Source organism: Manduca sexta, chromosome 28, assembly GCF_014839805.1.
Source record: "Manduca sexta isolate Smith_Timp_Sample1 chromosome 28, JHU_Msex_v1.0, whole genome shotgun sequence".
Taxonomy (NCBI): domain Eukaryota; kingdom Metazoa; phylum Arthropoda; class Insecta; order Lepidoptera; family Sphingidae; genus Manduca; species Manduca sexta.
Window position 1 is genome coordinate 11149305 of NC_051142.1, and position 16071 is coordinate 11165375.

At 35.2% G+C, this 16071-nt stretch overlaps 1 protein-coding gene across 1 annotated transcript; it reads right to left on the bottom strand.

Moving 5' to 3' along the window:
• Positions 1-1677: 1677 nt before the first annotated feature.
• On the bottom strand, positions 1678-15618 carry LOC115446970 (importin-5). The gene is made up of 18 exons (XM_030173821.2): positions 15427-15618; positions 14354-14587; positions 10730-10872; positions 10402-10603; positions 7970-8095; positions 7681-7892; positions 7124-7355; positions 6752-6895; positions 6539-6658; positions 6031-6226; positions 5749-5901; positions 5461-5634; positions 4927-5231; positions 4698-4841; positions 4350-4569; positions 3640-3940; positions 3282-3495; positions 1678-2823 (listed from the first exon to the last, which is right to left on the bottom strand). The coding sequence occupies exons 1-18, from the start codon at positions 15541-15543 to the stop codon at positions 2740-2742; spliced, it is 3321 nt and encodes a 1106-aa protein (XP_030029681.1). The 5' UTR covers positions 15544-15618; the 3' UTR covers positions 1678-2739.
• Between the last annotated feature and the right edge of the window lie 453 nt (positions 15619-16071).

The following is a 16071-nucleotide window of genomic DNA, read 5'->3' on the forward strand; positions in this document are numbered from 1 at the left end:
GATGGCAGGTGGAATAGGCTCACCAGCCTATTCCACCTGCCTTTAACTCAGTATGAGACGACCATGAAAAAATTAGGTTTCGTTTTAACGCCCGGCCGACTACTGAGGTCGACCTTAGAGAGATCCTCTCCCGACAAATAATATTAGAAAAATCCACATTTCGAAACTATTCACATGGGACACAAAATGTTTACTCTGAGCTAATAGATGAGTAGATATTCCGTAGCAGAAAAATCCAATATAACCAGAACCATATTATTGTTACTACCCATACTACTTTTTAAATCATGAAATATACTTACAGTAGCTCAATATTATTTGATATACAAATTAAATTTTTACACAAACATTAAGTACACATTATTATTTATAAATACGAATATTACATGCAATATTTTGTAACAAATAAAAATGTATTGTATAGCCTACTAGAAAGAGATGGCGAGATCCTTCGAGGGTATACTCTTCGGAACGGAATAGTGATTGTCGTAAACATTCCATTTGGATATAACTTCCTTGCGTAGTGGTTATATTCTCTTTGGTTGTAAGATATTAAACTGTACCTTGCACAGTACGCTTCGCATAGGTACCGGTAATCTACCCTCGGTACCTCAGAACAATGACATCGGTACTCTCTTTGTATCCGATAATAGTGTTGCCCCTATACGATAACTTCTTGTAAATTTATCGATGATTCTTGTATTTTAATTATAAAAATGTAAATATCATTGTTAAGGTTATAGCTTAAGGTCCATTTTCATACATTTTGTTTCACCTTTAATCTGGGTAACTAAACAAGTATTGACAAGTAAAGAATTTAAATTACGTAGTTAGTGATTAGTTCTCGCAGTTGAAAGAAAAACGTAAAAATAATTAATATGCATGGATATTTCGGCCTTTAAAATTTAATACGACGAAATTTTTAAAGGCAGAAATATCCATGCATATTAATTATTTTTACGTTTTTCTTCAACTGCGAGAACTAATCACTAACTAGACGTGAATTTAAATTCTTTACTTGTCAATACTTGTTTAGTTACCCAGATTAAAGGTGAAACAAAATGTATGAAAATGGACCTTAAGCTATAACCTTAAACGAAACGGACAGACACACTCACGCCTTTATCAATGAAGGGGTATGCAGAGGCGCAACTAATGCACTCACTTTCCGCCGCGAGTATTCCGTCCCATAATGTGATAAGGGGTGAACCTGTTGCCGTTATAGATTTAAATTCCTAATTTAGGATTTCAGTTCAGTATATTAAATTACAAAGTCAGCCACATAGGTAATGTGACTTGTTGGGAATAGATTATACGCCGTATAGGGGTATTATACTCGGTACACAACGTTTTATTCATCTTATGTTACCAATATTAAAAATGTGTATGTAGGTGAAACGTTTGCATGTAGAAGTAAATGCTGAACGGGTTTGAATATGGCACACGTATAGACCATATTTTCATTATAGAACAAATTGTATCGATACTTACCCTTCTTGCGATCGATCTGAATAGTGATTGGATTCTTTTATTGAAATCAGCCGTTAGTTCTGTATGCGTCGAATAAAATGCTTCCAAATCCTCAAATTTTTATAGCAGTTACTCAGCAATAATGGCAGTCTAAATTATAATTGGGGTTTTCCCGGGATGTTGATATTTCATAAATTAAAACAATTATTTTGAATGTCAAATAACTTTTATTTTAGTTTTAAAGAAAGAGATGTATATATATAATATTATATATATTTATTGAATAAAATTACTCCTTACAAACAGACATGATGTCTCGTCCATCGCGAGAAACAACCACCAAATACCCATCGTAACCGAATTACGGCAAACTATACAACATATTAAATGCAGACGGCCCAATTCTTTATATTGAATTTTATGCAGAGTACAATAAAAATAAACAATTATCTATTTATTTTAATTTAAAGTATATTTTAGCTGCAGTTTTTGACTTCTGCAAAATAATAAAATAAAAGGCCTTTATTTTGCAATGAGTTTTGGTATGCAAATAAAATATGTAACACTGCTGCCACCTCTTTTTTAGAATTTAAGAGCAAAGCAATTACTTGCCTAGGTTAAAAGATTGACTCAAACTTAATAATATAGACTTAGAAGAAAGAAGTAATCAAAACTATTTTGCTAACAGTATGTGTGAGCTCAAATTTGAAAAGCAGTTATAATAAATTATGTGACATTTATAAATTACTTTCTTAACATATTACATTGAATATTGGGGATAATACACTAGTATTAAAAAAATTGGACCATCCCCATATTTGCTCTGATAAAATGATTATATTATGAAAAAAAAAAAACATCTACAAACACATGAATGTAACGTGTGTCATATTATAGGGGGCTACTCTTTTAGAGGGCTTAAGCATGAACAACTTCAAAAACAGTACAAAAATATATCACAGCAATTTTAATTAGCCCAACTGATATTTCAAAGATTGAGATCGAAGAAAGAAATATTCTTTGACAGCATAAGGGTAGTTTAAAACTTCATGGTCACAGTTAATTTTACTCTTTATCAGTCACTTCATAAACAGTTGAAAACTCTCTTAAGTTACATAAGAGAATTGTTTATTTGGAATATAACATCAATAGCATACAAATCACTCATATAAGGACCGGAGGATACAGGCGGTCATGGCGGGTGGGGCGACGTGCGGCGGATGCGGTGAAGAGTGGAAGCGCGCAGGCGGCGCGTGGCGCCCGGCGCCACTATGTGGACAGCGCCATCTGCAATGCCTCCTTATGTTCGTTGCTCAACTGCATCAAGCACGAGTTGAACAGTTCTGCGTTGCTCTGAAATCAAGTTTATGATACCAGTGTAATAAAGGGGATAATAATGAGTAAAACTTTAAAACCTTACATGTCTTCCATTTTGCCTTCTTCAATATTCCACAGAATAAGTAATTAATAATAATAATAGCCTAAACTAACTTTTATCAGATTTAATACATAAAGATCTGCAAGTCAATAAGGTCATTCTTGAAAATGTATTCTTATAGAATGGGTAGTGAAATATTGAAATAAACCATAAAAATGCATGTAAACATATTCCTTGATGGTATCTATACTAATTATATCAGAAAGTACTAAACAGATTTAGATTTTTTTTTGCATTAATAGGAAGCTACATTAATCCTGGGTGCTATAGGCTACTTTTATTTTGGGAAAATATTTATCCCGGAAAAGCTTTTCCACGCGGGCGGAGCCACATGAAAAGCTAATTTATAATTTATAAAGTTAAGTCGACTCACTTGTATTTGTCGTACGAGCGCTACCATTTGAGCATAGACAGGGTTATCATCTGGCACGGCGTCGCGCAAGAATGCCTCGGCGAGTATGGCAATGACGCGCTGTGGAGCGTCGGGTGTAGCCAGCACAGCGTGTCCGCTAGCCGCCAGCTCACATAGTAACGAATATACGTGTGGTGCTTCCTCCGTGTCTTCGGTCACTGGAAGCCACGTCAGCCTGGGTAAACACACCAAGATTAATAAATATTTACATAAACTCCACAGCAAAGATATGGATCAAATTGACTACTTTACTTATTGCTACCTATCACATATATATACAACATTAATAATACACGGTATAGAAAAACACCAGTCTCACCAATGCCTGATAATTTCATCCCTGTTGATTTGTGAGTGGTTATATTTGATGATCTTGGTGACGGCGGAGATGGCGTTCTCGGTTGCGTTGATGTTCTCGACAGAACGCGAGTCGGGCTCTGCAATAAGTGCGGCGAGCAGCGGCACTGCGCGAGCGCATGCACCGGCAAACTGCGCGCCGCCAAACTGCGCCAGCACTCCGCACCCGTATGCTGCTGCCTGTCGCACTTCAGACTCTGGTTCACATAAACCTTTCAGCATTGGTTCCAAGAAGATGTCTTGATATTTCACACAAGCCGGTCCTGTGGATTTGAAAATAAAATTTAGTTTTTATACAATAATATTTAATGTATAATACACACACAAGTCCTAATAAAATATTATCTTCAAAATTCACAGGAACATCCAATATAATTCAAAATGTCCAGGGCAACTTTGGTACTTTGTGCTCCACAATAAGACAAGGATATACTGGGGAATTATGTGAACATAAAAAATACTATTGATTGCCTAAGTAATACCAGATATTGATCAGTCAATATTGGCAATATTACAAAAACTGGCAGTCTTTGCGGAAGCAAAATATATATTCTCTCACCACAAGAATGTATAATACCCGTAACATTAAGTCTGTCTACATATGTTAAATATATTTTTTACAAAGTGCATAAATAAATAAAATATACAAAATAAAGATTTATAATAAATAACCTCCGAATTCTATGATGTCGTCGAAAATGCATATGGCCCATTGGCGATCGGAGTAAGGTCGGTTAGGCGTAAGAAGCTGCACGAGGTGTGGCAGCAAGGTGTCAAAGTGTGGATAGAAAGTTTCGCGGTAGGCAGACATCAGAGCATGCAACACGTCTGCCACACGCGACAAACTGTACACGTCTTCATTGTCTTCGTCAGCTAATTGTTCTTCTACAACCTGGATGGCATAAATAAGTTTTGAATTCAATATTGACATATGAGATACATTAAACTATATCGGGTCATTCAGCTCTGCTTTACCACGTCAAATAAGCCAATGTCTGCATTAGCACTATCCGAACTTACTTCGTCATAATCTTCATCGGCGCGTTTCTGACGACGTTCAGTGGCCCGCTCGAAATGTTCAGTAAGAAGCTTATTGAGTATGCGCAATACTTCTGCCATCATTTCATCGTTTGATAGGCAGCCCATACCCAGAAGTTCAATGCACTATAAAAAAAAATAAGAAATTAATTTCACAAAACATTGTTTAAGCTCTTTCTTTTTTTATTAATCTTATCTAATTACTCCATACCTTAGCCAGGCTGTTAAGAAGCTCGACTTGGACCTCTTGTTCGGGTTCGGAATCAATAGCTTTGAGCAGTTCAGGGAGGATGTAAGCCCACATGCCCTGTATGTACTGCGGGCCACGGATGCGTGCACACTCCAGCAGATAAGGTAAAGATTCTGCAGCGGCCGTCCGCACGTTGTCGTGGAAGTAGAACTTGAGCATTGGAACCATTAGCTTCACCACATCCTCTGCGTACTCGGCGAACGCTTCCTTCAACTCACGAGCATAACACACCAACATGTCGCAAGCTGAGGCTTTGTCTTCCAAACCTTTAAAAAATCATTTATTTACAAATTCCGAATGAATTTGTGAGGAACAAATATGTAAACTTTAATATACCTTATGTTTATTATATTTAAATATTTTTATAAAAGATCAATGTTTAAATCTTATGAACATAATCAACCATTGTTAATTTCAAAATTATTTTTTGACTGGTTATTCTTTCCTATGATAAATTATTTTGCTGTTTAAGATATGTTGTATAGCTTAAATTACCAGCAGTTTTTATGCCAAAGTTCTGTTGTTCGCCGAGTGTGACGAAGTGCCAGTCGAGGTCGCCTTCAATGGTCTCGAGGTCGTCGTTGTCCAGCAGCGCGACCTCAGGTTTCATAGCAGCGGTGCGCATCACTGGCTCCATCACCATTGGCAGGTACTGGGCGAATTTCTTGCCTGCAAATAATTATAATGTAAGTTAAAACTTGCTAACATTATTCAATATTAAAACAGGCTAACATGTTCAAATTAAAATATTTAATTGCAAGTAAATACATTACAATAGTTTACCCATAATCCTGCAGATACGTGACCAGGCAGAGATAAGGTAAGAAGTTTGAGGGTCATCTGCTGGCAGCTGTTCTCCCTCAGTGTGTGTCTTGAGAAGCAGGTCCATCACCTCCGATGCGTCCGACATGAATTTCTCTTCGCCGACAGCGAGACCTAGGATAAACATATTTGTAGAGTTTTAAATAGATAAGCACTAGATAACAAACATCAGACATAATGAATATTGCATCTCTGTAAATAAAGATTATTTACAGATATAGACAAATTGTTAGTCAAACTCACCAATAAGGCTAACGCACTCTATGGTCTTGCCACGCAGCATCTTTAACTCGTCAGTGGTGGCGTTGGCGATGATGTACTTGAGGCACGGCATCAATCTGTCGTAGTAAATTACAAAGTCCTTCTCCACAGTGTCCGCAACAGAAGCGATTGTTGTCACGATTTGTTCCAATACCAGCTTGGTACCGCGTTCCACCAGCTAGAAATGCATTATTTCGATTGTAGTAGCTTAAATGACTTTTATAAAACTGTAAGGAATACAATAGCTAAATTATCATTAAATAAGCAAAATATTCTATAAGTATTCCATAAATATTTTAAAAACCACTTAACTGAATATAATATCTAGGAAATGTTTGTGAACTGAGATCCCTGACTTACAATGTGAATAAGAAAGGGAGCAAATGCCACAGTTTACTCTTCCAATGCTATGGAAGTGATGCAACCATTGAAAGATTATACCACTAACGAACATTGGATAATGCCTAAAAAAAGAAAGCTGCCTTCTTACCTCTTTGAATTTGGTGGTCAGAATTACTTCCAACTTGTTCATCAGGGGGTCAAGGTACTGAGTCAAAATAGGTTTGGGACAGTCTTCACTGAAGTTCACTAAAGCAGCAGCCGCATGAGCCTGTTTCAAAAACATATATCATTTGTGTTGAAACATCAGATGAGTGTATATGGAATAAAATAATGACAAATACCGAAAAATAATTATAAATACCTGGACACGAGGATTAGCATTATCGTCTAGCACCACCAAGAGACCAGGAACCACTTTGTCATGGAATTTCTTCTCAAACACAGGCGCGAAGTCTGTGGACATCTGACCCACTGCGTTACATGCCGCGTAACGCACTCTAGGGTGCTATAAACAATAAAATAATGTTTGTATTGCCTTACACAAACAAGAGACACGAAAATGAAATGATCTCTTACACTGAAATTGATAATTAGAATCTAAATTTTTTGCTTGACCTAGTTCTTCAGCAGTTTCTTATAAACAGACAAGAATCTGTTGAGCTAGCTAAGCTCATTTTTAAACACCTTAAGAATGATTATACAATTGTATATAATGTTCAAAATAAAATTTTACCGGGTCTGTGAGATAATTGAGCACCGCAGTGACGACTTGGTCGAGCATTTGCTCCATCTGCTTATGGCAGCCCTCGCCGGCGGAGGACACGGCCATTAGCGCCGCGTGCCGCCGACGCCAGTCTTCAGAATGCAGCATCTCTGGCACTTGTCCCACAATCAATCCAAGCATGATCTTACCACCGAGCCCACAACACATCCGATCGAGAGCTGATTCGGCCGCTACGTAATTTCTACAAAACAAATTTAAGAATAAGTATAAAAGCGAAAAACAATAAGTATATTGAAAGTGAAATGTGCAAAGATAATATACTGTTTGCTGACGCATAAACAAGTTATTGTCATCAAGGGACTGACACCAAAATGTATGAACATCCAGTGCTAATTATCTTGATAATTTCTTTTGTAAGACTCTTTGTAACTACACCATGGTAAATGTAGCCCAATATATGAGAACCTTACTACAGGGTATTATGATAGATTTTAATATACCCCTGTGTAAATAAAAGCTATAAATGCCCCTGTGTAAATATTCTGCTGGTAAATGCGAATACTAACAGTTCGTTATCGTCGTCGGCAGCGTCGTCCTGTAAAGCCCAGTCGAGCTCGTCGTCTAGCTCGCACATCATCTCGAGTACGAGCGGCGTGAGCATGCGCACTGCATTCGGCACCTGCTTGCGCACCATCGCTGGCGCAGTCTCGCACAGCGTTACCATGGCCTCCAGAGCAAGTTGCCGCCAGTTGTCTTCTGCGTCTGTGTCACCGACCACCTAGACCAACATTGTACTTTCTTTCTTTCTCTACTTTCTTAACTTATAAACAAATATTTAAAGTATGATGTCTTTACCTTTATGCACACTTGGAAAATGGCTTCTAGCTGTGGTCGTAAAAATTTCGGCGCAGATTCCCCCAGTTCGATGAGCACCTTCAGAGAAGAGTCGTCCTCGCCCTTTTCAATAGACTGCACAATCACCTGTTAAGCAAAAATTGACATGAAAAATAGTGGCATATTGTAAAGGAAAAATATTAAAAAATAAAAGTAGTAAAAACGTAAATCACAAGTAGTAAGTAAATCACCTTGGGCTAGTAGAGAATATTCACGGTCATTAACAGTAGTAACTAATTCCCAAAGCGATCGGCGGACGTTTTCTATAATGCTTCAATATAAGCTCTATAATAAATTTGTATTGAGAGCTACTATCAAACTCCACCTTACAAAAAGATGGTGTTAGCGAAAATCTCAAATTTAATGTAGCACACCTTGGCAGTAACACATTTCATTGTGACAATGTGCACGTAGGAGTTAGTGTGCAAAGTAACCTATATGCCTTATACACTATGTAGTTGTATTATGTGCACGGTACAACACAGCTCTGAGATTCTGCATTCAAATCTCGAGTCAAACAGTGATGGGTTTGTTTATTCAATACTAGCCCAGAGACTGTATTAATGCCTGTTATGGTCACCCCTATCATATCATGAGACGAAACACAGAACAGGCATAGGTGTGATGTGTGTTAGTTAATTTATTATGAAAAATAGTACAGAAAGAAAAAAAACAATATGTTTTTGTCCATAGTATAAACAAATATTTTTGTTTCAGGAATAATGTTCCAAATATACTAGAAAACCATGTGGTTTCTATATTTACCATATAGGATGAAGGACCAGATTCCAGAAATGTCGTTATTATGTGTCAGAAACAAATGTTTCATGTGTGTTTGCTTTATTGTATCATAAAAGGTTAATACTTAACAATTTTTTTTTAATCTTCACTATTAATTCTATGTATTTGTATTTCAATGTGAAAAGATCTAAAGCATTTTCATACTTTTATGTATACATTTTTCGATTATCCAAATCTGAAATGGGCTTTATTGATTCGACGTAAACAATTACAATACTTGTAATAGAAAGTTTTGAGCATTTGTCTTAACATATTGACTGTTGATACAAACTAAAACACTGTCTATTGTCATGACAAGACTGACCTTCACAGAGCTATTATCGTACATACAATCAGTGACTTGAAAACATGAGTCATAAAGATTTATGTATAATCCATGAACCATACAAGTTTTAAACTGGACTTATTTTAACATATTTTATAGACTTAATTGATAAATTGAACAAATCAATATGTTTTATACTCTCATTTTTTAAAATATTAACTCTCTTCTCGGCACTGGCCTTCTATACTAAAGAGTAATGGTAATAATAGGCCATGGTCAACATGGTGGTTTAATGCAGCGATAACATTCATATAATTTTGTAATTCTTAAATTGTACTCAGATAAGCCATTTCCTCGCGATGTACGTACATCTCTTCATGTTTATAAAACGGTGTCTGATGAATATGAGATACATAGTGGTGTACTTTCTTGCATATTGGATCTTGTAATTATTGCTTACCAAGCAATTTAGGCAATTCACAACATTAGGATATCAAGGCAGACATATGTAGGTGCAAGGATTACAGTCGATTTGTAATGACAATCACGAAAAAAAAAAACAGAGTTTAATTTATTATTATACAATTATCAGAAAGTCTTTTGGAACATTAACTTCAGAAATAATGTTGAAAGTTCATAAAACTTATAAGTGTGGAATCCCTACTGATTAAAGACATTCATCTTGTGGAGAAACTCAAAGGCAAGTTAAATAATGCATAAACCACCAAATTATCTCACACGAAAAATGCTTGAAGATCCTTAAAATTACATCTTTAAAAGATCATAGGACTTGTGGCGAGTTGATTGATACATTAAAGATCCTTAGTTGAAAATATGACATTACAGACTTCCGTAATATTCTTAAGTCCAATACAAATATCCACCACTGATGTCACTACTCTAATTTGGCTACTACCAGATCTCAAAACCCTCAAAGATTTTTAACTAATATGGTTGTTGAACCATGGAACTAGCTACCTAATGATAATAATATATTCAAGAACAGACTCGACAGATACATAGCGAAAAAAAAATCAGATAAGCAGGATACAGGCATTTCTCAGTTTTTTATAACTCCTTGCCTGATAATAAATAAATAAATAAATTCCGTTAACAGAAACATCAACAAGGGCATATACTGGAGCGTGGATTGAATCAGCAGCCTCTGCGACGACAGAAAATTCCGCGTAGTGCTAAACATATTACAATAATCGTGCGATACCAAAATTGTTCCAAGATAAAAGTGGTGCAGGATCGAAGTTTCCTTTGAACAAGATGGACAATCGTTCTTAATGAATCTATATAATGAATGATTATAAAAACATACCTGCATCAACGGCAGTAGCACGTCACTGAAGTGTTTCTGTATAGCGGGCTCCTTGTCATGCAGAAGTATGAACGCGCCGACTGCCTTGACGGCCTGCGTGCGCAGCGCCTCAGTTTCGCAAGGCTGCAGTGCCGAAAGCAGCATGCGCTTGATCACTTCCAAGTTCTCATTTTGACGATTGCCAAACACACCAGGTACTGATCTATTGGGATACACCATACATGTAACATTTTGTGTTATAGATGTTTTATGATAGCAACGCATTAATGAGAAAAATGTTTTAAAATATAATTAAAGATGAACTAATCGACTATAATATGGAACTTACGTAAACATCCTGATACCAGCCTCCTTGATGTTGGAGTCCTGTGCGCTCGCGCAGTTGTACATAAACTGCAAGAATTCCGGCCACTGGTTGACGCCATCGTCATCGACATGGTTGCGGGCCAGCTCAGACACTACGTCGCAGATCTATGACAAAAGAAAGACACACTGAAAACTAAAACACGCTTGTTTCGATTCCCGAGAGCAAAAGATAAGATACGAGAATTTGTAATTGATCTGCATGTAAGGCTGATGAGATGCTGTGTGTATCTAGGTGAAATTTAATCGCCCGCTATCAAAGTCGCAATGTTCAAATGTATATGATTCTAATGTGTAACTTGACTTGTTGACAGGTAGTAAATTTTAATGTCCAGATAATACTTCCGACGCGTTGTTAAGGTCGGCAACTGTGTTTATCTGGCACGTGAATACTGCTACGAATAAATGGACAGTTGCCATCGTGTCTAACCTTTATCCAGTATTTCGCGTGATAACAATCATATAATTGTATGAACACATGTGTAGTGCCTCTGTACTTAATGATATATTGGTATCTTATAGCATATATTATTATCAGCTACATAATATGCTCTTGACGAATAAATTATATTTTCGCCTCCTAAGCATTCTGGCCTGTTGGTTTCGATTAACGGCTGGAATCGTTTAGAGGCAATTAAGTTTTGAGAGTTCATCAATGCATAGGGGCTTGACATTTAGTCGAGTGCCATCACTGAGCCCATTCTCATTTATTTCCTTTGCTACAGAAAGGCTAAAAACTAGTTTTGCTTCGAACTTCTATTATTTTAAAAGATTTAGAAACTCAGTTAAAAGCAATCGATTCATACTTAATGTCGGCTACATTGATTGTTTCTTGTTAATAAATAGCACTGGCGCCAGAGGGTTAACTATTCAATCAAATATTCGTGTTCACACAAACTTCGTTTTCAACTAATATTTGATCGATTGCCTAATGTAAGGTGATCTTTACGACAAAAAACAAACATGATATGAAGAGAATCTTGTATGTGCTAGTCAGCCATTTCTTCCTTGCAAATATATTTTGGCTTTAGCACGTCGGCTTATTTAAAATGTTCAATAGTATACGTATTTGTTGATTTTTTCGAAAGTGTCAACCTTAATTGACACTAGCCTAATTAAAAATGGCCATAATATTGAAGGGAGTCAGGAGAAAATAATAATATTTATTTATATTCAATATCCGTAAACATCTTTATTTCAATGTCCAAGATTCGCGTAAACATAAGAAACCATCATAATATTAAAATTTGAATACATACTTATTTCAAAACGATAAGACGAAACGGTTACTTTATACTCTATATGCTTAATATTAGTTAAAAATCAAATTGTTGACCTACAGTCTTAATACTGGTCATATAACATACAAACATACTGAGGTCCGGACGACCGGACACGGCGAAACTACAAGATTTTTTTTCCTTTGGGACAGAATGCACAAATCTCTATCATTTCTTCTCCCTTCTCCAAGAAAATTATTAAGAAGTTTTAGTTAGTCCTAATTCATACAGTACACAGTAACATAAATTAAAACATCAACTAGGATGTCCGTTATTAAAAGACAACCGTAAGGCTTCGTCTAAATAGCTGTCGGAATGCTTATAAGGTTATGAGTCATTGAGCAGCTATTATTATAACTGGCGTAAAATTAGATCAAGCACACTAACCTCAATCAGTGTGATGCAGAGCGTATAGTATGAGCGATTTCATGTAATTTTTATGATTTTTACGAAACACATGTTCAACTATAAATAACATGGTTCCGTAGTATTTGAATCGCGTTAGATTGTTAAATGTTATTACGGTACAAGGTTGTCATGTTCGGTATGATAAAAAACGATGTTTTTATTTCTGAAAGAGTTGAATGAGCTAATTGCGGGATGAGAGGCGGACATTTGGCTACCGCGTAGGTACCAAATTTGTGATATCTTATTTCTGTCTATCCAATATAACTTCATTTTTATTATTTGATAAGGATGTTTACAGCGTAGGGCATTCCCGACTAAATTAATCGGCGACTAGCGGAAACCACAAGGCAATGGATTTATATTTTGTGTGAGACACATCCGGCAGTGTAAAATATTAAATTGGATTGCAATCATAATATAGCCAAATCAAGTTGTTTAATGGTCTGGCGCAGATGGTTTTTTTAAAACAACGTCGTTATGTTTTTAATTAAATTTACCATATTGTAAGATCGGTGTCATCTGTAACCATGTGGGGAAATTAATAGTTAACGATTACGGATAAATGTATGCAAATCTTAATCGATATTACACGTCGGTAAAATAATCGCGCCCAACAATCAAAAGTGCACAAAATAATATCATTCACGGGGCTCAAGAAGTATTTAATATCATTCACGGGGCTCAAGAAGTATTCACTTTATTTTTTTCTAAGCATTTATGTTTCTCATAACGTAAGAATGAACACATAATTAATACTTTATTGCTTTTTTATTAAGCGATAGCGAGCTCACAAGCAGGACCATTAATACAATTGAATTCCGCGGCAATATTTCAATGGATAAATATATTCTAATAGATAGGAAGCGCTGATGACGATAGCATGTGTCATCAATGATAATGAATCAACGCGGGGCGGCGTTGGGTAGGCGTTTACAGGTATTTAGAGAACGTTAATAATGTTCTAATGTTATCACGATGTATAACTGCGTTTATTCCTTATCGGTGACATGAACTCGCTTAATGCGACAAGTGTAAAAAAAATGTAAATCCGTTCGATCTTTAGCTAACCATTGAGCGATTGAGTAAATTCTGGTTTAAATAAGAAATATATGTGATGTTATTATGTTTTTAAACGAAATTACTTCATACGTAAATTACGAATGTGGGATTTTTGGGCAATTTGTTTGCTTTCACACATAATCAATCCTACATTAATCTCTTATTGTATTTTAGAAAAATAATATATATAGATGAGTAACTAGGAAGAAAAGCCAGGTCTTCTTGATGCAAACTAAATATGAATACTTGCCAACGAGTTACAACAGAAAACAGGTGTTAAATTTAAATATAAAATTACAACTGTTCCTGAATGGCTCATTTTTGTATATAATTTAAATTTTACTAATATTAGTGTAGTTACACTTAATATACTAAGATATACTGAATTTATCTTAATATTAGGACCATACCAAAAATTTGACACAAGATAAGTAGAATATTATGGTTTAGAATATTTATTATTACATTATAAATGGTTGGAACTCATTCATACTGTAATAACATACTTACAAAGTTCTAAATAAGGTGTAGCATAAATATGATCACCTTATACCCTTTCTAGAAGTCATCACTCTTTGAATATGATTTTAGTAAAGAATTCTTTCTTTGGTTTTAGATTTTGCTAAACCACAATTATTAAAAAAATTACTTAGATTTGATAAAGTAGGTATTACCCATTGATTGCCATGGATACCTGATGGTAGTAGAATGACTAAAATAAAAAATAATTGGTTGTACAAAATTTGTTTTTGTGATAACTTTATTTACATATGGGAGTATAATGAAAAAGTTACATAAGCTAAATGAACAGTATAATGCAGAAAAAATATTAACTGACTGACCTTGCGCCTTAACTGCTGGCTGACATCCATTTGCAGCATGAGCAACAGCTGATCTCTGAGGATTTTCTGTTGTTCAAACGGCAACTTTGGAAAGAACTCAAAGAACTCTGCACTAAGAAGCCTTCGGAGGAGTACTGCAGCTGTCTGGCGTCCATCTTCACCAAGTTCCACATTCTGGATAGCTCCCACTAAGTGGACTACTTTTGTTTCTGTCGGGATATTGTTGTATGCTTCCTAGTAACATCAACAACAGTTCAAAATTATTTGCACATATAATTATTTGATCAGAAATATTATATTTGATGTTTGGGTTATTTAATTTAGTAAATATTGATTTCAATTATTAATTACATTGTAATTGATTGTAAATTACTTTTCCATGAACTTATTAACAAATTGATAAGTTACACTACACAATTTCTTCTATAGCTACAAAAAAAGAAATATCAAAATAGTATAAGGATCTGGGCAGTTTCATTGTAAACAATAAAAAAATCACGTAAAATAAAGTTTACTATTGCATTATTTTTTTGGACAATAGATGTAAAAATTGCTGTGGACCAACTATTTTTGTATTATATAACTGAAAAAAAAACGCACTACACGTAATATATACAGAAACTTAAAAAATGCATTTATTTATGTTGTAGCAAATAATATAATTATTTATACCTACACATGGGCACAATGTCAAACATACAAATTATCAATATAATAGCGATAATAACATTTTTAATATTTTTTTTTGGCATTTGCAGGGATCACATGTGGAGACCGACAACCCGACCGCTTTCCCGAGAAGCGGTTAGAAGCGGTTACACGAGGTTTATTAAAGTGCAATACAAAATTCTATAGCACCACTGGGATATTAATGAATCCAACTTATAACGTTAATCCATTTGACATATCTGATTCTAGGACAAAGGTCCTATAGCGTTAGAAATTACATTCAAGAGCTTCCATGACCACGTTTTGACACGAGGCCACTTCATCTGTCTTTTATCACAACGCCGGTTTTTTAGCTTCTCACCTAATAAAATATTAAGAAAACACTTAAAACAATTGCTACTCACTTCTGCTTGTGATCGGATGTCGTTATCTGCCGATAATAATGTATTTAGTAACTGGTAAAATTGCGCCTGATCTCCTGCCATGTTGAACCTCTTCGAAAAGGCCCAATTTTTTTTCATAAAATTTTATGTGACTGGTCACTTATTAATACGTGTTGCCAGTATTTTCATTTTGACATTACTCTAATGAAATCAGCAGAAAAGAAAAGGTTGTGTAATAATTTATAACTTTTTAATTTTAAATATTTCCAGGTTCCTTTATTTAAAACTAATAATTATTATTACTAAACTGCATCACCAGCATAATAAATAACATGTGTTCTAAAATTTTCTTTAGTTCAATCGAGTAATTTCAGGTGTGTACCATTCGTCCAAATTCAGATCCATTGAACAGTTTTGTCCATAGTTGGTTCCTTGATTAATATAAAATATTGGTCTGTCTAAGTGCTGGAATCTCACACTGATAACTATCGCCTCAAATATAGTGCATTGAAATCAGTGACAATTATAATAAAGAATTTCCATGTTCTCCATAAAATTTCCCAGTAAAAGTTTAGTAAGGTAACCTCTGCTTTACTTACAACAAAACCAACAGGCGAACAAAATAGTAGAACATGGGTGATTGGTGACTTGGATATTTTTTTAGTA